Raw genomic sequence first — 25,761 nt, forward strand, 5'->3', positions numbered from 1 at the left:
GCACCAGAATGATGTTTTTCAAAACGGTATCCACTCTGAAAGGAAGAGTTTTGAAGATATCTAGTTCCAATTTGGAGAGAACATTTTTAAGGTAATTTTTTTTTGAAATCTTCATATTTTTTCTACCAAAAACTGTCGAAAAAAGAGGTCAAGTGATTTTTCTGAGATTCATAGGTAGACGATACCTTAAGTGGTCGGTCTTGGCAGGGATATCAAATGGACAACTTAGAAAGACAGTATATTGTAATTTTTAGCGTTACAGCATGAATGCTTATTGGACAATGTCCAGTAAGAGCTCCTACCATTGCGGCAAGACGAACTTTGTTAAGGGTAAGTAGTTTAGTAGATCTCCGCAAAGCACGCGAGGTCCATAGGTTCAGTGCATGATGGCAACAAAGATCCAACTCGTGTCCTCTCCCAAAAAAGTAATAACGACAGTTTATTGCTAGTATTTCATAATACTTAAATTTTTGGAGTATACTCTTGGTACTTACTTATCGGAGAGTAATCCAATCACGGAAAAAATGTCTCACCAGCTGATAAAGTTGTATAAACACTTATCTATGCTCGTTAATTACACTGATAATCCCCACAATCCTATTGTATTTACACTTGCTGGTGTATACAGTGGTTTATTTGGTTAAATAAACTTTATAATTTTATTGCAAACAAAATTTTCCGCACTTGAAGGGCGACAATTGCACGTTTTACTTTTTAAAACAATGTATGGTATTTCCTTTCTTTACGCGCAAATTGTGGGTTAATTTTTATTTTATTTCATGAAAATGTGTATATATTTGCTTTATTTTTTATATATTTTTTGCACTTCCACACAATATCTGTCAGAAGTTTTCTTCACTCTTGCTGCACAGTGCACTTTATTGGTCTTAGTTTTCCCCATTTTGACGGAGATTTTGAAAAATTTTCACAAACGGTTTGAAAAATATTTTCTTTCTTCGGCGCATTTAGTTGCAATTTTTTATGCGTTATTTATTTAATTAATTTTCATTATAAAATCACGTTCACTTATTTTCGTGTACCAAAATTTTACGATTGTTGTTTTTAGCAAAAATTATATAAGCGCAAAATTATATGGAGTCAAATTTCTTGTTTTAAGTATTATTTATTTATTTTTGATATTTTTGTTGTAATGTTTGGAGTAATCTAATGTAACTATTTACCTTGTTGCAACTATCTATAAATTTTAAGTACACTTTCTCACTTTTCTTATTTTTGTATTCACGTAAGTTGCTTCCGATGACAAGTTTTCTAATTTTTTGTCGCTTTTGAAATTTCTTAAAATTATTTCACTGCTTTTCTGATGTGTGTGAGCTCTTATTTCACTTATTTATCAATTTAGCTTACTCTTTTGTATCCACAAACTTTTCTAAACTTACAAAATGTGCATTTATGGTTTCGAAAGTTATTTACAGTTCAATTTTTTATATTTTTCACGCCTGTTTTATTGTGCAGTTTAAGTTTTTAAATGTACATAAGTATTCATGCATGGATTGGACTTTCTCAGTGACATGTAGCAGAGCATTTAGTTCCGTAAATTGCCACTTTACAGCCTTTCTTAGCCTCCAACTGCAGTTTACATTATTTATTTTCAAATTTCGCTTAATATGATGTGTGTAACTTAATAACTTCAAAAATTTTCAGCAAAATTTTGCATGTATTTTAATATTGATAATTCCCGTATTTTGAACAAGTCACCTTTTTATGCTATACAACTTTTTCTGTGGTTCAAATAGCACATTAATACCGTTATGTAAGTTTATTTGTGCAACATTTAATTTTATATTATAACTGAAAACTAGCCGCGCTGCAGAAGTTTGTTAAAAAACCTTTTTCATGACTTAGTTATTTTCAAAATTAAAGTTTTGCACTATTTTTCAACGTTTTGCTTCGGCTTTTATATATTTGCATTTTCTGCTGATTTTTTAGTTAATTTATGTAAGTATATGCACTTTTTTGCTTTTCATACAACTTCTACAACACACATGTCAGGTTCTGCCACCTTTTTAAGCAAATTGAGTTTTTTACCGAATTTATCATTATTTGTATTTAAATTTTGTTTTAGTTGCTTATTTTACTTTGAAACCACAATTTGTTTGTTAAAATGCAAATTGCGACGTGTTATAACATGCACGCATTCTTCCGTTACACCTTAGCTGCACACACTGTTTGTTGCTCCGTTGCCCGTTACTGCACTTGAACTTTACTAACAAATTTGTTTGCGCTTATTTCTTTGAGCTTATTTGTTACAAATTTTCAGACTTTCCAAGCATTTTTATAAACTCACAAGTATTGAAATTTCTGTTTTACAAAATTTTCGTTCTGCATTTTTTCACATTACGGCAAAATTTCTTGCTTACAATATTTCACATTACGGCTTACAATTTTTCGTTTGATATTTTTCACTTTATAATAAAATTTCTTTTATTTTTTTCGCAAATATTCACATGCACTCACTTTTACATTCCATTTACAATTGTAAGCTCACTTTTTGCTTAATTATTCACTATTTTAACGCATTTAAATTAGCAATGGAAAATTCCACAACTTACACGCGTGCATTTGCAGCAGAAATGACGCTACAAAGTAACCACGAAATGTGTCAGCTGACCGCCGCTGGTACCGTTTTGTCCAAAACGTTCCTAGCTTGTTAATGCACTAAGCAAACATATTTACACACACAGGCATACACTAGCGATGTTGACTTTATGCCGTTAATCCACTTCGGCAATAACGATGCGTACACCTTGTGCACTGAGCTAATCCACCATTGCCGGCGCACTTCGACACCTTCGCGAAAATCATTGCAACAATACGCCACGAAAATTACAACACTTTTGTAAATTTATCAACTATTTTCAATTTCCTTGCACTTTTCTTTGCAATTATATTTAATAATATTTAATGATTTTTAGCGTTCACGCCACAACCAGCACTGAAGAAAGAAATATTTCCGCGTTCACGTACAAAATCTGTGCACTGCGCGCACTTAGTGGTGTCGGCGGTAACGTCGTCGTCGCAAATAACAACAGTAATAATAATAATATAATATAACGAAGAGACGACGGCAACGGCAACGGTTTTTGACGACAGCGTGCAAGCAGAAAGCGACAACAACGACCAACACACTCGTACGTTTAGCGGCGGCAAAGGCAATACACAAACTCTCTGTTCGAGCGCTGTTAAGAGCGGGCAGCAGTGTGTCCGTGCAATGTGAGCAACAGCAAACGACAGCAATTGTGATCGCAGTAGCATAAGCTCGTGACGTCGTCAGCAGATTTGTTGCTCGTTCTGGCAATTGGACTTTGTTGCGCGCTCTTTCGGTAGAAGTACAGTGCGTAAGAGCAGTAGTGTGAGCGCGCCAGTAAATTAAGGGAAGAGTAGCATGTGAGTGCGTGTGCTGAGACTAATAGAAGAGAGGGTACTTTTATGTGCCTGTTATGTGCGCGTTTTGAGTATTACGTATGATAGCGGAAAGCGGACAAAAAACAAAAACAATAAGAGAAAAGTTCATTCACCGTTTGGGGGCAGTGGATGAAGGGCCCACATAGTTGCATGCATACACACAAATTTATATGCATGTTTGTATGTACATATGTGTATAAGAAAGAGTATATATGTAAGCGCGTGAAACATTGTTGCTGCTGTGGTTTGCTATTGTTGTTGTAGTATATGCAATGCTGCCGGTTGCTTTATTTTAGCTGCCTTCATACAATTTGCTGCGTTTATATCAATGTACTACGTATGTATGTATGTATTGTAGTTGTAAAGCAGCTGCTCTTGCTGGCGCAGCGTAATTTGATATTAAAATAATTTATTTAAACGTGTGTGCATGTGTATGTATGTATGTAAGTAAAAATATGCATATGAAATTAAATTATAATGTATGTATGTATACACTTATGTACATACATACATACATACATGCAAGTATACATACATATGTATGTATGTACATATTTACATTTATATTACTATTTTGCAAATTCACGAAATTTAATGAAGTTAAGGTGCTATATTTTCAAAACCCCGTACATACAAACATATGTATACATACATATATGTACATATGTATGTATGTATATGTATGTATATACATACATACATATATGTATATACATATTTTTACAAACAAAAGCACCTAAGCACATACACAGGTTGATTATGACATTAAGCTAAGCTCGCAGAGTGTCTTAAAAATAACGCTCAACATTAAGAAATATGGCTTGATGGCGAGCTGGATCTACTTTTTCAAGGTTAACAGTTAGTGGAGGCTCAGAAAAGCCGTTTGAGATGTACATATACATATGTACATACATATGTACATATGTGTATGTGTATTGTATATTTTTTATAAATAAAAATGAACATATGGTACTAACAAAGTAGATTCTCGCAGAGTGAACGTTAAAGCCGAGCGCATGTTCACATTTACGCAACACGCTAATTTATGATCGGCTCGGTTTTGAGCATATACTCTGCGGGCAACCTAAGATGAATGTATTGGAAAGTCAAAGTACTTTCAAAGAAATCAGCTAAGTTCGAGCTTCACGGACGATCAGCTGGCGAAAGCTAGACCAGCTTTTCAACCACATCTATCTCTTCTTCCGATCCATATTTATGCCACAGATGAGTTTGTAAGACGCCCGCCTCTTTTCGTTTCTGATCCACATCTTTGGTGGATCGGAATTTCCGAAATAGTTTTTTTTTGTATTCAAGAGACTTGATCTTTTCAAGTTGGTCTGCTTTTGTAGCGATCCACAAGAGAGTTAGATGGCTGAAATGACAGCCGTTAACTTGATAAAGTCCAGATCATTTCTGATACTCATCTTTTGGCGCTATCGTGGGATTTTTTCATCTGTCGGTTCTATTGGTAATATTCCGGATACAAAAGATCTAACGTCATGTGACGAATTTCTTTAAGAACAACTGTCTTCGAGGCAGCACATGCGAGCCATTTGGGCATCACGAACGATAACAAATTAGAAATTAGGTACGAGAGAGATGCTGGAACACTTCTTCCGCTTATGTGCGGCCTTATCTAGAACTAGGCTGAGATATCTTGGAGCTGCATAGGTCGAGGGACTGGATGAAGAATCGGAATTATATATTAGGTATCTATAAAACTTCGCAAAAAGTGTTAAAGTTCTGTACTACGTAAACTTCTGCTCGTATTAATACGCCTTCAACAGGCGTTTCAAAGCATCAGTTGGTCTATATACGGCGTGACAGCCAGCCTGTGTAACCTAACCATCTTGAAGCTGTAACAACTGAGTAATATAAGTAGCTCTAATCAAATGTGGTTCTGATCGCATTCCACACAAATGGGAGTAGCGAAGATCCAGCTCCTGAACGTATCGGCAGCATATTTAAATCAGTCAAACAAGTAATGAGTTATTTTAAATCCACTAAGCTTAAGAAGAGCTCAGATATAAACACAGTAATGTTTCTGTGGAAAAAAAGGATACTCTTGTAAAGGTTTGGCTTTTCTAATTCCTAAGTAAACATCTGATGAGAAGAAAATTAGAGACGAATTGGACATTCGATTGTGTAATTGATCTCGGTTTGAGGAAAAAATTGTGCAGATTTCAGTTGTGGAACTTATTATGAGAAATTATGTGAGCATATTTACAAAATATCTCCATTCGGAATATGATTCCAAGAGTTGAGTGTAGATAGTCGAGACAAACTGGAATTCATTCGCCGTTATTACTTATTTAGGACTTAGAAACATGTCAAATGAGCTGTAATTTGTTTATTTATGTATATCGGATGGTCAGGTTATATGACTGATCTCATGAGAGCATCCGCTTGGCTTGTTTATAATCAGTATTTTATGATAGCAGAAAAGTAACGAAAGGAACTCTAGAACAGAGAAAGTCAGGCCCAAGGGCGGATATATAGGAAACGGGCTACTGTTCGAAATGTTCGGAGAAAGAAATCTGCAAAAATATGTTGCTGAGCACCGAACATTGAGGACATCGGGCCAAGGAAGAATATGCATATATGTATGTATGTATACTGCCAGCGCAGCTGGATGTCTAAAGTTGTGAGAACTGAGGTTTTCGCGATTTTTCTAACTCGTCTTCTACCAAGCAGCTTCCGCAACTCGCATTTGGTAAGATTTTTAATCTTTCCGCGTGTACACCAAGAGGATCTTGGCCAGCTTGAACATTTGACTATTAGGGAAAGTCTAACCTTGCAGTGAGCGCAAGGCGCGTTGGTCGCATTAAACTGCTTTAAGCTCGAGAGCTGCAGAAACCAGTTCTGACCAAACATGGGTCTCGAAATCTGAACTTCTAGGTGTCATAGCAAGCACATGTATTAACATACAGAAATATACATATGTATAGAAATTGTAGTCCTCGAAATAAAACTTAATTATCGGTTGTCAATTGAAAGCCGAGCCGAAGTTCTCGCCAAACAAATTTCCATGCATGCAACTGATTAATCATTCATTTCATTGTTGCTACGTGCGTATGGTGGAAGCGCAAAACAAAAGAAAATGAAAAACAAAAACACAAAAAATAATTTATTTAATTTCATATTGCAAATGTGTCATATCATGAGCTCACACTTTATTAGCATATTTTGCTTTGCACGCATATTTCGTTTACTTCACGCTTCATACGCTATAACAGATACTATGTGTATGTAAATATGTATATCAATATATGTACATACATACATTTATATAAACAAACACACACACCACTGGCCGCTTACAACTTTTTCCCTTTCTCTACTTTTTCTTTTTTTTGTTGCTCCCCACTGTGTTTGCTGTTGTTGTTGGCTTTAATAATTTCTTTCTACGGGGTGAATGACCTTGCTTAGTACGCGTTTTTTCCCCAACACACACACACACACACGCGCAACGCAACTATTCTTATAGTTTTACTCTTTGAACCAAACAATTTCTCTCGCAATGGCACTCTACTCCATCTCCAGCGAGCACACGCTACTAGCGCACTACGCGACTCTTTGCTCAATCGCTCTTTGCTTGCTTTGCTTTTATCGGCCAGTATTGCTGGCTGTCATTGCTGGTCTCCGCTTGCTGTTGCTGCTTCCTCTTCCGCAAAGTTACTGTGTACTGCTCGCAGAGACTCTCCTCGTCACCCAGCCGTCTCTCCGCTGACTTTGCGGCCTAACTAACTGCTTATCAAGTAATAAAATGAATAAAGCGTGTTACAGGCTTACAGACTTGCCTTTTCGTCTCATTAACTTTCTTTATTGTTGTTGTTTGTTGCTTTCTTTTCACTCTCTTATCGCCGTAGTGTCTTCAAGCAATCTTCCGAAACAAAATTTATTACTGATTTAAAACTGCTTGCCACTTTTAAGGCACCTCTCTGCAGTTTCTGGCGTGTGTCTTTAATCAAATTTGTTGTCTTACATATTCACCGTTTTCTTCCATTAATGCTTAGCATTAGCGTTTTGGAAATGTTTGTCCACAACTATCTAATCAAAAGTTATTCGTATTGTTTAACTATACCCATATTTACACTATTTCGTGCTTTGAACTTGAACTTGAAATTCGTTTCGTCACTTTTTTCTTTGCTTGTTGGTTTTCCTCTGCACCTTTGTTGTTGCTTTTGTGTGGCGTTGAGCGCATTTTTTTAATGATGAACTTGAATTTCTTTGCCTTTTTGCCTCTTTTTTGGCTTTTTGGCCTTTGGTTTTTGGTTTTTTTCGGTGGTGGTTGGTTGGTTGGCAGTTCATTGCCCTCTCCTCATTTATGCTTTGCTCTACTTTCATATGATTAAATAAAGTAATTTCGGAAAGCATATGCAGAGAAGGAGGCTTGAAGAGCTGGAGTGTATGCGAGGCGCATGAAAATTGTAATTATTTTATGAAATTCAGTTATATAAGCATAGTCCTATAGCTATTTTGGAAAATCAGCGAGCTAAGGAGAGTTGCCCAAATACTCAAAACACGTTGTAATGAAGTGTGTAAGCTTCATTCTGGGAGACTATATGTATATGAAAATGCTGGTTCTTAGAAAAAGGATAGGAAAAGGAGAATAAGAAAGAAATGGTAAGGCAGAGTTCAGGCTACTACCGGGGTCACAGCCCGCGGATAGTGGACAGCCTATGCTAAGTAGGTTGTTTACGAATAATAAGACTCAGCCCACGACTAAGAGATGCAGGAGAGAAGGGCTTGGCTCAAAACGCCTCATTCGCCCAATGAACCTAAGACGAAGAGCCGAACAGAAGCGGCCTTTAAATAAGCGTTCACAACCCCAACCGGGGTTGCATCGAGGAAGAACCTGAGCACAAAGCGACGAGGGAACAAAGAGCGATCAATACCAAACATACATTGACGTCGACGAAAACTCTGGGCGAGGCCAATAAGATTCCGATTATGGTGTACTGGAAACCCGGAACGGATTAGTTTGACAAAGGTCTGGTGAGGGCAGTATTCTATCACCTCAGTAGGTAAGTGTGACATCTTACCGAAATGGCTGGAAGGCTAATACTGTTTTCACCTCCGTCTCATTGAAACCCTAATACATTCAATGCACGTTGTCTTAATGTTTAATGGATGAGTTTTAATCTCATTGAAACCCTAATACGTTCAATGCACGTTGCCTTAATTTTTTAGCCGTACAGGTTCAGTTGAGACGAGCTCCTGAAACGTGCCCGTATCTGGCTCTGAACATAAGCTCCCATAAGAATCATCCATCAACCTTGCTGTGTCTCTTGCTTAGATAACCACGGGGTTCATAAAAGGCAACTGTTGCAACGTGCGGAGATATGTAGCAGCTTGAAGTGGAGACCCACTAGAACAAAAATTAACACACCGCAACAACAACAAAAACCCTAACAGAAAGAACAACAGAAAGAGCAACAAAATAAAGATGGTCAAGACGAGGAATACGGGACCATCTTCCGTAGTAGTGGTAGAATACATAGATCCCGACAAAACTGGAGAAAAGATAGCCGCAAAGGAAACTCCGATCACACAAGCACCACCCACAAAACAAAGAGAAGGGAATTACCCCAGTTGCCATCACAGAGGGACCTCAAAACACACCGAAACAAGTGAACCTTACTCAAATGAGATGGGAAGAAAAGAAATCCCTAAAAAATCCAAGGGTATCGTGCAAATTATGAAGACGGCTATGGCAAAATAGAAGAACGTCAGCATGGTTGTTAAGAAAGAAACGGCTCAGCTAGATGAACTCTTCGACGTAATTTATGGTTTGACTTTGGAAGCTGAACTTGCCATGGTGGAACTGCGTTCGACAGTCCATATAGACTTTAAAAGCTACATGATAAAGAGTAAGTTTTTTGACTATGGAAGCTGACCTTACGATGTATCTAATTTAAGATTTCAGTTCAAAATTAGAGAACGGGTTTAGTAAACCAATTGTGTTCGAAAGTTCCCATAGACTTTAAAAGCACAAGCTTATTCAACGTTTTGAGTTAGATGGAGGACTTATAAAAGATATGGTTCGTAGTAGAAATTTTCATTTAAATTATATTAAAAATTCTTAAAATATTTCAAAGAGTTGTTTTAAATTTATTGAATGTGACAAAAAAGTACACCGAAATTGTAATTTAAATTTTAATAAAAATATTTTGCGTTTTATCTAGAATTTCCGGGTAATTTTTTGTCAGAATGTATATAGATATAACATATACATGGAATTTTTATTTTTAACTTTCATTATCTGTATCATAACGGTTGTTGAATATGACACTTACACACTTCAATAATCATATACATACTATACATATAAGAATATATATACAACCATACATATGTACATATGAATGCACAATCATAGCTGTATGATGAAGTAAATCCAAAGTCCATTCAACTTCGCTGTGACAAGCAAAAAATTTAACGCTTACCATAGTCAAATTTCATTTATCTAGTTTAAAATTTCGCAACAAATTTTTGCAATCGGTTGGTGTGGAAACTGTCACTTTGCTGAAATTCCGCATTCGGCATGATTTTTTTTCTAGCAACTCAGAAACTGTGGGTGAATAAACCTTTCGTTCTGTCTACACAGCAACAAATTGTGGCAATGTGGCTTATTGCTATGAATATAAAAACTGACAATTATGTGTTATGTATACATACATACATATATACATATATACTCTTATATGTAGCCCTATATATACATATATGTACATATATGTATACGAGTATATATAGATATCATGGTAACATATTTACTTTTCAGAAAATCGAATTGGCATCAAGCTAGCAAGAAATTAAAAAAATAGTGGACAGTTTTCTACCATTAGTAGTAAGCGATATTTAATTTAAGAAGGATATACATAGACTTTGGTCCGAACCGCATGTCAGAAATGTCATTGCAAGGTATAGACCGGTGCAAATTCCCTTAAAGTTCCCTCGATACGTCCCTTCTCAATGAAAAAAGATACCGCAAGGTGTAGACCGGAGATAATCGCCCTAAACGCGCCTCCTTTTCGTGAAAAAAATTTTTAATATATTATACCATGATTAAATGGTACTAGCTTGAGTTTAGTCACTTATAGTACTCAGAATTTAGCTAAAAAAAGAGTTAGCTTGAGTTCAGAAGCAGATATCAATTACATCAGCAGTTATCAATCATCGATAAACGTCAGAGCAGTCGCTGGTCGAAAACTCACTTATCTCATTTCTATATACGCCTTCTGACCCAACAAAACTACCGATTGAGTTCAGCATTTTTCTACAAATAGCCAATATGTTACACTGTCATTTTCAATCCAGATCATCCATTAAAACCTGCTTATCTCTTTTAAGAATCGCCTGAAGTCCTATCACTGTATTTTGTTTCAAAAGTATAGTACATGACCTTGAAAATTTAACAATCAAACATAACGCCCAAGATCGATCGCTGGAGATCTAGTGATCTCTATGTCCTCAGTAAGGCTAGCCTTTCCCTAGTTGTGGGTCTTTTAACAGGCCATTGCTCTATTGACGCCCATCGTACCAGACGCCATTTGCAGAAGCTGAGTGGAAACAACTCAATATTTTCTTCTTGACTGTCCCGCGTTTGGGAGGTCAAGACTTAAACACTTTTGCAAATTTATAAGTTCGAACACAGGAGTTCTTCTTTCATATGGCTTCATAAAGGACCACGTATACATATTGTTACACTATCATATTCTAACGCGGTATTCTTCATAAAGAAATTTAGGGTTGTTTTATGCTTGAGTCTAACCATAATTTCATAAGTCGAACCTACTAATATGATGCGCTTAGAATTTATATAAAACCACTGTGAAGAATATATAGTAAAAAATGAATGTATTTAAGAGATTCCTTAAAAACCGACTGTAGAACCAAGCGCTCTAAGTCAAAAAAATAGATCGTAAGACTCTAAAGATTAGTGAGACCATATAGGAAAAAGATGAGAGTGTACACGAAGACCATGGAGAGTCAGACAATCCCATCAAGATCATCTTCAAAAAATAAATCCCAAAGAAATGGATCACCCTTTATTATACTCTCTCAGCATTTACGCTTTTTATGAATTTCTGATCGTAGAAAGATTAGATAAAGTGTTCTAATGCAACTGTCTTATCAGATGAATGCAGAGATTCTGAATTTAATAGCTTTTTTTAAGATTTCTAAAGAGTGTGGAAGATATTTGAGATCATTAAGTAGAAGATATTATCATAATGTCTACCGATATTAAAAAAGTTATAATTTAAAGGTTGATAGTCTCTAACCGCCTTTGCGTTCGCTGTACTATTGAAATAACGAAACCAACAATGTAATTGTCAATCAGATATCGTGAGCGATATTAAGTTGTTCCAAATTCTTGAAGAAATTTAAGTTATTATTTTACAAAAAGCAAATGATCTACTCAGAGTACCACCGAAGAACAGTGACCAGAGCTCTTACGTACAATTTTACCCACAATCTCTTTAAAGTACACACAAAACAAGTACATATGTATGTATTACATGAAAAAGCTCAGTTTTGACGCCTTGAATTATTTCGCCCTTAAGACAGTCAGTGTCCAATTGAATGACAAAGTTTATCACCATTTTTGAGAAGGCCAGCTCCATTCTCTATTTAGATTATTAGAACAGTTTCGTATTTCGGTAAAAATATTTTTTGTAGTTCCAGTGCCCGGAGGTTATGTATGTATGTACATGGCATCCGGAATCTTGAAAATGTCACTTTAGGAGTCAAAGGTGACGCTAATTATGCTCGCATAGACTTATACATATGCAGTTTTCTGGGATACCAAGAGCCAATCTCTCTAAAACAAATCTTTATCTCTGAAACTGAGTCAGTATATTCATTAACTTCTTGGAGTAATTTAATTTAAAGCTTTAAAAAGAGCAAAAATATCATTTGAAGGTATTTCTAAGCAGTACACCTTATAGAACCAGCCACATCGGATGCAAATATCGACATTTTCGACCACTACATTACTGTATGCATATATTAATGACATTAGTTCAAGATGTTTTCCATATTAAACTTTCATTTTTGTGATATAGTTTTTAAAGTTATATAATTATCGAGCTGAAATTCAATATTGTCGATCATTTTGAACACAAAAATATTGTCTCCAGTTATAAATGCTACAGGTCTAAAATAAAGCGTACCTCGCTTATAAATTTTCTTAAATTGTTACACTAGCATATGTAAGTATGTAAAATAGATACTGCAGAACTGAAGCTTACCTTATGCAGTCATATTGTTTTTAGGATCCAGTGCGTCTTGCGGACAAAAATTTAACAAAACACTTTGAAAGCTGTGCTGAACTCTACATTTGTAGGTTATCTGATAACATTTGGGTTCACAGCTTGCTTTCTCGCCATCCAAAGGCCTTGAGCTGTCAGCTTTCGGTGCACCGGTGCCGCAAACACTGAGGGTAAAGAAATTCTTTAGTAGTATAAATAATCATTTGAAAAGAGGCAATTTTGTTAAAATTTCAACGTACAATAACAACACTACTATCAGTAAGTTAAAAATTAATTAAAACCTTTGTGCGGAAATATTTCTTGAAAAAAATTCTTTAGCAACCAATTTCGTGCAAATACTTCAATAATTTCTAATTAGCGCCAAAGAACTGTCAGAAATACGCTCTCTCAATAGTTTTCTCTTAACACAACGCTCTTGTTACATTACTTTAGTTTTAAATTTTACTTCACTTTAACACTCTTACAAGCTGCCATACTCTTCTCTTCTCACACAACCAACCGCTAAACAAATTTACATCGCCACTGACAGTTTTATATACAAACATATATACGCGCATATATATTTACACCCATACACATGTTTTGATTTCTTTGCTTTGTTGGTGTGTGCGCACATTTCAAGTTCATTGACTCTTGTGTTGTTATGAAAAAATTGTAAACATTGCAATTTGAGTGAGATACTGAGAGCGTAAAACACATTGTGAGAGCTACCACTGAGACCACTACTACTACTCCACTGATGATGAGCGTAACAACACCTCAACGGCGAATATCGCGTGTGCGCGTGGGTTGTAGGGTTAAGTTTGAAAAAGGTAGTAAAAAATAAAAAATTATAATAAATAGTACTTAATTCTTATTGTTATTATTTCCAATTATTTTATTTATTCCTTAACTATTTTTTTATTTTTTAACTTTTTTTTTAATTATAAAAATTTATTTTTAGGTTTTATTTACATATTTTTTTTTACTTTTATTTCCTTTTTCGAATTTTTTTGTTTAACATAATTTATTTTATTAAAATTTGTTTAAATTAAACATTTTTTATGCTATATGGTGCAGTTTAAAACCATATTTTTTATAATTTTTTGTTTGAATTTTTTTTTTAATTTTTTAGTAGACAAAAAAAGTTAATAATTTTTATCATATTACTTCCAATTATTTTATTTATTGTATACTTGTTTTTTTTTAATTAAATAAATTTTAAATTTTTTGTCGCCTATCTTTAAAAAAATCATTATATTTTATACTATTAATAGATATTTATTATTTATTTGTTATTACTTTTTTATGCAGGTAGCGATATATTCTAATTAAATCTAATTAACAGATTTTAATTTAACAAAATTGTATTTGTATTTAAAAATATTATTATTTAAAAAATTGCTTAAAAATTTGTAATAAGAGAAAAAAAATTGCTTAAGAGGTTTGTAATAAAAGAAGAAGTAAATATTTTTTAAACGCTTAAAAATTATAAAAATATTTTATATAAAAACTTATTAAAAAAATTTTAAATAAAATCATTTTTATTATTTTTAAACATTTAAAAAAATGTATTAAAAAAATAAAAATGTGTTATTATTTTTAAACGTTTAAAAAAATTATTTACTTTTTCTTCTTTTATTACAAACTTCTTGAGAAAATTTTTTGGTTTTTTTTTTCAAAAGATAAATTTTTATTTAAAAATTTTATTGTAATAATTTCTTGTTTTCCTTTTATTAAAAACCTCTTAAGCAATTTTTTTTTATTTGTTTTTTTCCAAAATTTTGATTAAAAAATATTTTTTTATTTTTAAATGTTTAAAATGTTTTAAAAAAATATTTTTCTTTTTTTTAATATTTACTTTTACTAATTTTATTATAAACCAAATAAAAATTTATTAAAAAAAATTTAAATGAAAATATTTTTAATACTTTTAAATGTTTAAAAAAAATATTTTACTTTTTTAAAAAATATTTATTTTTTCTTCTTTTATTACAAACTTGTTAAGCAATTTTTTTGTATGAATTCTGAGCAAGTGGCAGTATTTTATTTTTTTTCATAAGATATTATTATTTTTTGAATTAAATTTTGTTCAAAATTATAAGCTCGTGATAATCATTTCCGCAAATTTATTCAAATACCACATTTTTAATTTTTGCTAAACTTTTAAATTTAAAAAGCGCTGCGTAGTCTTTTTATACAAGTAACGGCATATTTTAAATCAATTGCTGCTACATTTATAACAACCCTGCTCTTGTTACGCTCTATTTTTCAACTCTTCTCTCTACACTCACTAACAAAACAATTTTAGCAACTCCACTACAAAAACTTCATTTTGGGTGAAAAGTTTTCCCGCGCAAATTTTGGACACAACCAAATAAAGTCATCTTCCTCTCAGCCACCCCTCAAACCTCCTTTATTCTAATTGCTATACCTCCAATTGTTAAAACATTCTACAAAGAAAGCACCAGCATGCTATGAGGGAAGCTGACACCAACTGCTTTTGACATCTACACACACATGCACACATATACCATATGTATGTATAGACACTTATATAAGCTAGCAGCAACTTCGCCGGGTGCACAACTCCGCTATATTCGCCTGATATGAAAGCTATGCAAATCAATGTATACATGCACACATACATTGACACATACACCCTTATGCAATTTTCGTACCCGCTCCGCTGCTTGCGACATAAACCATCATCGGCGAAATACTCCATCGTTGGGCTGTTTGCTCTGTTTGCCTGTTACAAATGTGGTATTGAAATCGATTTTAAATCGCATAACGAAATCGATTCCGTCCGTGAAAGCCGTCCGCTTGTGGGTGCAGAGAACTTAAAACATATGTTTTAAGTTCTCTGGTGGGTGCATGTTTCGAATACGAAAGGCAGGAGAGTTTGTATGAGAGTATGTGTGTGTTACTGCTACTGGAGAAACTTTACAACACCAATTTTCGATTTTTCGAATACCGTTTTTATGTTTAGTTTTCGGGTTTCAAAGCAAGGGTTTATTTCCAAGGCAACATTATACATACAAACATATTTACATATGTACATACATATATGTATGTATGTATATGTACACACCTACATAGCAATGTGCAATTTTTATTTCAATTCTTTTTTTTTTAATTTAATCACAGAAATATGTAGGTTTAAAAATAAAAATATTTCGGGATCCATAAAATGATGTAAGCGTGTATTCATTTGCACACTAGTCCAATTTTCAGAACTCAGGGCAGGTGGGTCACTGTACTCGATGACAAATACGTTCTAATAAGCAAACAAAAGCTTTTATCACAAAATACCTGAGATAAAAAAATTCCCGAAAAACGTCGGGATCCCGAAAGTATTATGACTAAATCTTTTGTTAGAAAATACTTTCAACACAAAAATACATTACGAAAATTTTCGGGATCCCGAAAGTATTATGACTAAATCCCGAAATAGTTTTAATAAGCAAAGTTATTGTTACAAAATACATGAGAAAAAAATTATCGAAAAACTTCGGGATCCCGAAATTCTTCAACTAAATCCCGAAATAGTTTTAATCAGCAAAACTTTTGTTACAAAATATATTTCATACAAAAAAGTTATAAAAATTTTCGGGATCCCGAAAGTATGATGACTTAGTCCCGAAATAGTTTTAATAAACAAAGTTCTTGTTATAAAATATATAAAATAATCAACCAAAAATTTGTATCACAAAATCCATGTGACACATGTAAAACAACGAAAATTTTCGGGATCCCGAAATTTTTAAACCGAATACCGAAATATTTTATTTTAAAAATGTTTCGATATAGTTCTATCCAAAAAGAATAAGTATTTCTATTTTCAAACGTAGTTTTGTTTCTAGATTTACTATGCGCCACATGTCGCTTGTATGAAAGTACAGTAATACCCTACTTTAATTTGTATTGTTGGTAATTTAGGCATATAATTAATATATTTTAAATTTTTTTGTATTTTCATTTTTTAATAACCGATTAAATGCAAAAATAAAAAAAAAATCCCGAATTTTTTCGGGATCCCGAAATGTTTTATGGAAATCCCGAAAATGCAAATGAACACATTGCTAAGAGAATGTATGCCTAAGTAAAATTTATACATCTTTAACTACTCCATGCTTTCAGTTTTCATCGATAATTTTCGCCACTTGAGCAGTATATATAAGTTTGTATGTACATACATATATATTATGTACATATGTATGTATAACTGTATCTGTGCGCTGAAATCACCTTTATTTAAAATGTATGAAACGTTCAAATAAACACTTGTCGTAGATTATCTTCGAAATAGCAGGCGAACAGCTTTAATAGATCTATCTAAACAAACAAACAAACATACATATGTATGTACATATGTATGTGCAACTATGAGCTTGATAGTCTACATTTATTTTTCGTATTTGTTAATTAGGCGCGCAGAATCGCTTCATCGTTCATTTAATACACGTTGTTAATACATTATAGCTTGGGCTATAAGCTCACAATAATATAATAAAGACAACTCTTAATAAACAAATATGCTATATGTATGTAAGTATGTACATAGTATGTATTTAGACAATATGAAAGCACGAATTTGTTTAGCTAACTTCACGTTCGCCAATTGTTGCGTTTAATGGCGCGTGTATGTGTGTGTATAAAGCTTTGTTGTTTTGTATTAGCTTTTATTATCTACGATGTGCTATAAAATAATTCAGACGCACACGTACCTACATACATATATACTACATACATATCTACATAAATATATAAGGTGTATGTATACGAAAGTGCAAACCTACCTTCAATATTGTTGTTGCTTTGCTGGAATTTTTTCTGCAGAGTTTGTCATTAAAATACATTAACGAAGCTTTCGAATAAACTTTTTAGGAAAGAAACTCGGCTTATGAAGTGTACATATACCAATACTCCAAAGAGCTATCTTAAGTGTATTGACCTACAAAAATATTTAGAGAACAGATAATAGTCAAATCCCTGAAGTCCAACTCTTGTAGCAGATCGCTTACCATCAGAAGCTTTTTCACCCTAAGTTTCAAACAGTTTAGTCTACGATGTAGCTATTTATGTATCGGTGTAATACTCCTCACTGTCCACCGGAAGTTTTATCCTACGGCCACTTGTTTTCGAAAGCTTAAAGCTCCAAAGCACATACAGACAGAAGTATATCTGGTAATATTGATCAGTTTCCTTGGAAAAATAGAACTTTTAGAAAGCTTAAAGCTCCGAAGCACATACAGACAGAAGTATATCTGGTAATATTGATCAGTTTCCTTGGAAAAATATAACTTATGGTTTTACAACATACATATCACCTTGTATATCATATACTCGGTATGACATAATTTATCCGAAGACTGTATTATGGATGCTATAAGTCACATAAGCTCATATTCAACAGTTTCAATGACGATATTATATTCTTTCCAGTTTGCTTGACGAACTTTTATTATTCGTCCTTAAAATACCCCGATAACTTTGGTTGCAAGATACCTATCAGTTCAGTATTCGTTTCTTAGACAGCTTCAGAGGCTCAAAACTATCTATTTTAAGTCAGATTACCGGTCAGTGCCTTACCTCAAACTATTTAAGCAGCAATGATTTGCGGGATCTATGAAAACAAACCCATAATGGATTCTTGCTTCTTCGAACCGCGGTCACAATCATTTACGTTCCTCGGAAAGTAAAATATTCTGCAAATCCAACTGGAATCTCTGATGTTGCATGACACTGAGTTTAACGGAATGCTCAACGGATACTTGCAATTTAGCTTATTGAAGTTCTTTGTGATATTTAGACTGCGAAGAAGAGTTCACTGAAAGGTAGACAAAATCCAGAGGACTAAATTCTGCTTTAAATTTATAGGTTAGGTAGTCTTTATTAGGCCCAGCGGACTGGTCGGCGATCCATTTGGAATCAGCGTCAGTAGTTGCATCTATTAAGAGTGCTCGTCTTTGTCCTCCTGCACAAAAGAGGAACGGCATCCAGGCTGTATACTGAATACCGAGCTCTTAATTGAATATGCGTACCTGTAGAATTCAGAAAAGGATGGTAAGATCAAACATTTACCTGCATTCGTTTTCCTCGTGACCATAGGATGACTTAAACTTATTTATCAGCGATACCGTTGATTCTCGCACTGCCCGTCCCCTCGTTTTTCAGAAAACTCTTAGATCAACGAGATCGGAAGTTGAAAGTTAGCCAGTTGAACAGCTTTGACACTTTCTACCAATGGCGACTCGTTCATCAAATGTAAGCTACTGTGATCCGAGCATCCCAGTTACCTCCTACAAGTAGTTCAGCTCTGGCTTAAGCCAAGTTCTCATATTTTTGCGGCTCGTTTATTAAAATCTGAGCTACTGAGATATCTGATGCGATAGAGTTGGCAACTTCAGAAGACTGAGCTCTAATCTAAGTCCAGTGTCCATTGATGTACGGCTTAACAGGCTCATTGAAATTGGGATCATTACATCCGATGGGACAAACTAACCACCTCAGGAGACTCAGCACTGACATAAGTCCATTTTTCATTGTAAAGTTAAAAAAAAAAAAAACTAGAAGCGCGCTTTCTAAAAGATACACATAAATTCGAGGAGTTCGATATTCGCAGTCAAAGCTTGAAACTCTGTTGATTCAGAGACTTTGATGACACTGCAGAAAACCTGAGAAGATTCCTAGACCAAAGTGTCGCTCTGTGTTAAATATACAGTCATTCAAGAGTTGAGTATTTATGGGATACAATTTTCCAAATTGGAAAATAACAACACATTTTTTTACTTTTTAAAATATTTAATAAATACTCATGCATGCGCATGTATTTATTTATATAATATATGTATGTATACGTATTTGTAAGTATGTCTTCTCCTTTTGACTTGACTTGACTTGAGTAAGAAAAGCGAGACAACACCGCTACTGACTGAGCAGAGAGCTACGATATGTTATCGATTTAATATCGATTTATGTATGTATGTATGCTTTGATAATAAACAGCGCGCTTGCATTTACATGGGCGTTTATGTGTGCGTGTGCTGGACATAGAAATGTAAGAAGCGTGAAACTTTCTTTTTTTATGTTAAAAAGAAAAAATAGAAAAAAACTACTTTTTATAATTCTAAGCCTACATATGTTTACAGTTACACTGAGATATAGTGTTTGAAGGGATTTGCGGTAAAACTTTTGTATGTGTGAATGTATGTAAATAACTGCAAAATATTTTATGGTCAAATGTCACAACTTTGTAATATTTTTATATTTTACTGAGTAGAAAATTTGTTGTTAATTCACTACCAAAAGTATAAAAGTAATATTAAATACAAGAAAAAAATAGAAATTAAAATTTTGTAATAAAAAAATAATTTAAAACAATGTAAGTAAATAATAAAAGAATGCAATGAAAAATTTATAAATATTAAAAAAAAATTTAAAAAAAATTTAAAAAAAATTTAAAAAAAATTTTAAATTTAATTAATTAATGTAAAAAAAATTAAATAAAAAAATAAATATGTAGAAAATAAATAAATTAAAACATTAAACAATTTTAATTAAAGGAAAAAATTAAATTAATAGAAAATATGTTGAAAATAAGTGAAATAAAAACTGAGAATATTAAAAATAAACAAAAATAACAATAAAATATAGTACTTAAATTTAAAGAAGAATGGAAAGTTATCACAAAATTAAAAAAAATAAAATAAAGAAAATTAAAAAAATAAAATTAAAAAAATTAAAAATAAAAGATTTAAAAATTAAAAAAAAATAAAAAAATTAAAAAAAAAAAAAATTTAAAAAATTAAAAACAAAAATAAAAAATTTTAAACAAAAAAAAGTAAGTGAAAAAACATTTAGAGAACAAAAAAGTGACAAGTAAAAATTGAGAAAATTTAAAAAAAAATAATACAAAATTAAATCATTTTATGAGGGCAACTTGAAGTAAGAATTAAAAAAAAATAAATTAAAAACAAAAATAAAAAATTTTTGAAAAACTAAAAACAAAAATAAAAAAATTTTAAACAAAAAAAAGTAAGTGAAAAAAACATTTAGAAAACAAAAAAAGTGACAAGTAAAAATTGAGAAAATTAAAAAAAAAATAATACAAAATTAAATCATTTTATGAGGGCAACTTGAAGTAAAAATTAAAAAAAAATTAATTAAAAACAAAAATAAAAAATTTTTGAAAAACTAAAAACAAAAATAAAAAAACTTTAAACAAAAAAAGAAAAAATTGAGAAATTTAAAAAAAATTAAAACAAAATTAAATAATTTTATGATGGCAAACTGGAAGTAAGATTAAAAATAAATAAAATGTAAACAATAAAAAAAAAAAATCAATTAATAAAGTAAAAAAAATTTAAATGATAAAAATATTTAATACAAAAAAAAAAATAACAAGAAAAAACAATACTTAAATTTGGAGAAATTGTTTTGTAGCGGATTTGAAAGTTGAAGTAATAATTAAAAAATTTTTTTAAAAATCGAAAAATAAAAATTATAAAAAAATATCAATAAAATAAAAAAAATATTAAATTTAATTAAAAAATAATTCAATACCTAATATTGTAAATGTGAAGATGAAATTTTGTTAAGAAACTAAGAACAATATACAAAAAATATTTAAGTTGAACGAAAAGTTTTATAATTATATTAACTAAAAATAAATTAACTATAAAATTAAAATAAAAAAGTGAAGAAATTTAAAATTTCAAAAAATAAAAAATAAACGAAAATCATCAAACTGAAATAATTGAGTGAAATTTGGCTTAGAAGTTCGAAAAAGCAAAAGTGGAAGCAGTTTTTAAAAAATATTGAAATACGTGACAATAACATAGTAGTCAAATTATATTTCTGAAATTGTAGAAGAAATAGATTATAGAAAAAAATGGGAGATGGATTTAAAGAAAGTTAAAAAATTCGTATAAAAAGTAAAATTTTTATAAAAAATTTGGAAAAGCTAAAAAAATGTTGTTAAACATAAGAAATCTGAAAAGAAAGGTTAATAATAAAAAAGTAAAAGTAAAAAATAGTAATAATAAAAAATAAAAGAAAAATAATGAAAAAATAAAAAATATGAAAATTTTGAGCTGAGAGAAATCTGAAAAGAAAGGTTAATAATAAAAAAGTAAAAGTAAAAAATGGTAATAATAAAAAATAAAAGAAAAATAAAAGAAAAATAATGAAAAAATATGAAAATTTTGTGCTGAAAATTATAAATCTGAAATGAAAGTGTTAACAAAAATTAATCGCCAAACACCAAGCTGAAAAATGAAATTTCACTAAGAATTTTGAAAAGAAAAATAAAGTTTTAGTAGAAAATCATAAACCACAGAAAAGTGCTAAAGAAATTAAAAAAAAAGGAAAATTTTCGCTGAGAATAAAATCTTAAAAATCTGCAATGATAAGTTTTTGAAAAAATAATATTTGAAAAAGAAAAGTAAAACTGGAGCTAAGAATTAGAAAAAGAAAAAATATTAAAAAACCAAAAAAGAAACACAGAAAGAGAGTTAATAAAGTGAACATTTTAAAATGAAAAATTTAAATCAGAAATTATAAAATTTTGTGACATGAAAATATTTGAAAACCAAAATTTGATTACATACATACATATGTATGTATAATAACATAAATTAAATAAAAAGAAATAATGGGTTTACAAATTTTTGGTATAAATTTGAAAAAAAAAAAATACTTTTTTTGTTCGACAAATGTTAAAATCTTTAGTTTTATGGCTTTATGACAAAAATATTTTGCAAAGTTTTTTGTTTAAATAATAAAAAAATATTGAATTAAAATTTTTAGTTTTTGAATATAAATAAAACATAAAAAATTGTTAAATTTTTAAAATTTAAAAATTTTGGAAACAATTTTTAAAATTTAAGAAGAAAAATTTTACATTTTTAGAAAAAGTTTGAAATTATGTTTAAAGAAAATTTCAAACAATTTTTGAAAAAATCTACACAATTTTAGAAATAATTTTTAAAACTATTTTTAAAAAATTTTGAAACAATTTTAAAAGTTTTTGGACAAATGTTTAAAATGTTGCTTGAAAAAACATTAAATTTTTTTAAATTTTTTTACATTTTTTAAACAATCTTTAGAAATAATTTTTTAAATTTTTGGAACTTTTGAATAATTTTGAAAAAAAACGTTAAGCAATTTTGAAATCTTTTTTGAAATAATTTTTAAAACTATTTTCAAAAAATTTTGAAGCAATTTGAAGTTTTTGGACAATTTTTTAAAATTTTGCTTGAAAAAACATTAAAATTTTTATTTTTTTTAACATTTTTTGAACAGTCTTTAAAAATAATTTTTTAAGTTTTTGGAACAATTTTTGAATAATTTTGAAAAAAACTTTAAACATTTTTGAAATTTTTGAAAAAATCTGAAATTTTTAAAATGTTGCTTGAAAAATAAAATAATAAAATGCTTAAAGTTTGTAATTTTTACAACCACCACGCAATTATTTACATACATATTTACCTGTACACGCACATATTATATACAAATACTTTCAGGGTTTTAATGTTTTTCTGTTATAAAATTTGAAAATATTTTTCTGTAAAATTTCTTTTTCTTTGTTTTTATATTGCAATTGAAAACATGAAAAAATGAAATGTATTTTAAAATTTCTTACATATTTTTTTTAACATTTTAGTAATGATAAAATTTATAAAATTTTAGTAGTGAAGTTTATGTTTTTTTGTAAATTTTTTAAAGTTGTAATTTAAACTTTTGTTGAAAATTTTCATAACTAAAAACAAATTTTTTTATTAGAAAATTCTTTGAAATATAAATATCTTTCAAATATAAAGCTAATAAAAATTTTTATTAAAATTTCGAACTGAAAAAATTTATAAAACTTTTGTAGAAAATTTAAATTTTTTGAATACATTTTTTTTGATATTTTTTTTTAAATAATTTAATTTTTTTTATAATTTGGAAAAAAAAATTATTATTGGAAATTTTATTAACATATAAAATTTAACTAAAACATTAAAAAAAGTTGGTTGGAAACTTTTTCAAATTAATAAATTTTTTTTTAAATTTTGAGTTTAAAAAAGTTTAATTGTAAATGTTATTACGGTTTGACTTTTATTGCAATTTAATATTTTGCGCGCTACTATCTCACTACCTTTTTTACAGTTATGTCTTCGCACTTACTTTTCAAGCACCACTCACATTACTCTCTTTTACAAAGTTTTGTGAAATTTGTTTTTTGCAATCTTCATCGCACTGCAACAAATATGATTGTTTATACACAATTTTCATTTTTTTCATATAATTTTTTATTTATTTTTATTTTTCAAAAATTTCATTAAAATATGAATACTTAAAAAGTTGCACTTAAATACTAAAAGATTAAATAAATGTAAACGCTTAATATTTTAAAAATTACATTAAAACAAATGTGTGTTTGTGTGTGTTTTGCTCTCTTTTCTTTGATTATACAAATTTTCAATTGAAACAAAGCAGCGAAGTTTAATAGAAAAAAATATATGCAAACGTGTATACGCACAGTGGCGCAAAAGTGAAAAATCAAAATACAAAAATTTTAAATTTATTTTTAAAAGCTTCAATACCGGCGACGCCCGAAAGTATGCTACAGCGAAATTTGGTTTAAATTTTTCAGAATTTTTTTTATGTAAATGAATTGTTGTGGGAAAACAATTTTAAAGCAAAAAAAAATACTAGAAAAAATGAAAAGAAATATTAAATATTTTTTGAAAATTATTAAAAAAAAAATTTTGAAAATTATTAAAAAATATTTTTTGAAAATTATTAAAAAAAATTTTGAAAATTATTAAAAAAATTTTTTGAAAATTATTAAAAAAATTTTGAAAATTATTAAAAAATATTTTTTTTGAAAATTATTAAAAAATATTTTTGGAAAATTATTAAAAAATATTTTTTTAATTTCTTTTCTTTTTTCAATTTTTTAAGTTAAAGAATTTTTTAAAAACAAAAATGTTATAAAAAAAACCAAAAATGTAAAAATAGTGAATCAAACCACAGTCCAAAACGGCAGTTGTTAAATTTTACAAAAGTTTAGTTTCGCAACAAATCGAAAATATAGTTATTTATATACATATGTATGTATATAAAAAAAACTCGTTAGCCATAAAATAACTTAAAACAAGCAACGTGTCTAAAAGCTAAATTTTTGGAAACGTATATCTTTTACACTGAGCGCGCAAAATGAAAGCTTATCGCCTTGTTTCTTTGTTTACTATTTCTTACTCTCCACTTCTAAGTTCATACCAAACAGCCGACTTTACGCTGCGGCGCGCACTACACACTAACGCGTAAATAATTTAATAATTAAAATTAATACATAACTTTAAACGCTAAGCACTGCTGCGGTGTGCACTGCGCCAAACGCCAGCTCACTGCGCCTGCTGTTGTGCGCTTGCGCCTGCTAAACTCGTTTGCTGTTGTTGTTGTTGCTGCTGCTGCTGTTGCTGCGTTTCATAGCGATGCCGCAGCGCGGTGAGCGCGCTCAACAGACGACTGTTGGCCGCATCTAGCGCGGCGATTTGCTGACCCTGCTCCTCGATGACGCGCTGCTTGTGCGACAGCGCCAGCGACATTTTCAGCTGCTCACGTCGCAGCTCCTCCTCCATGGTGATAAGCCTGGAAAGCGTAGTGGAAAACGAACTATTAATGCATTTTTGCACATATACACTCAGTTATGTTGCGCGCGCGTACTCACCTATCGATAATACTGCGCATAGTCGACTCTGATTGCATGCTTAGATTGCTGACACCGCTGCCGCCGCTGCCACCATTGACGCTATTGTGGCGATTGAGCGCGAACAACTCATCGCTGGAGTCGCGGAGCTCGGCTTCGTCGCGATCGAGCGTGTGCCGCAGCGTGTCGAGTGTTTCCTGCAGCAACTGTATTTCGCCATTTTGGTCAAAGCTGCCGCTGTTTGCGCTGCCAGCGCTACCGCCTGTACTGCTGTTGCCGGCCGCCATGTGGTGCTGCTGATGATTGCCGGAGTTTGTGTGTGCGCGCGGCTGACGACGGCGCTTGCCTTCATGTGGCGCGCAGTGGCCTACAAAAATA

The 25,761-nt window shown here is 31.2% G+C and overlaps 1 protein-coding gene across 4 annotated transcripts in view; it reads right to left on the reverse strand.

The window, feature by feature from the left end:
- Window positions 1-24,624: 24,624 nt before the first annotated feature.
- LOC120773443 (ras GTPase-activating protein raskol) overlaps window positions 24,625-25,761 on the reverse strand; it is a 74,939-nt gene continuing 73,802 nt past the window's right edge. For 3 of the 4 annotated variants that reach the window (XM_040102327.1, XM_040102326.1, XM_040102325.1), the window contains 2 exons: window positions 25,405-25,750; window positions 24,625-25,349 (listed from right to left, as the gene is read on the reverse strand). In XM_040102327.1, coding sequence (XP_039958261.1) covers window positions 25,079-25,349; window positions 25,405-25,750 — 617 coding nt within the window. In that variant the 3' untranslated portion in view covers window positions 24,625-25,078. The remainder of the gene's footprint in view (window positions 25,350-25,404; window positions 25,751-25,761) is intronic. The other variant, XM_040102328.1, reaches the window with a different exon arrangement.

Source organism: Bactrocera tryoni, chromosome 4 (assembly GCF_016617805.1).
Source record: "Bactrocera tryoni isolate S06 chromosome 4, CSIRO_BtryS06_freeze2, whole genome shotgun sequence".
Taxonomy (NCBI): domain Eukaryota; kingdom Metazoa; phylum Arthropoda; class Insecta; order Diptera; family Tephritidae; genus Bactrocera; species Bactrocera tryoni.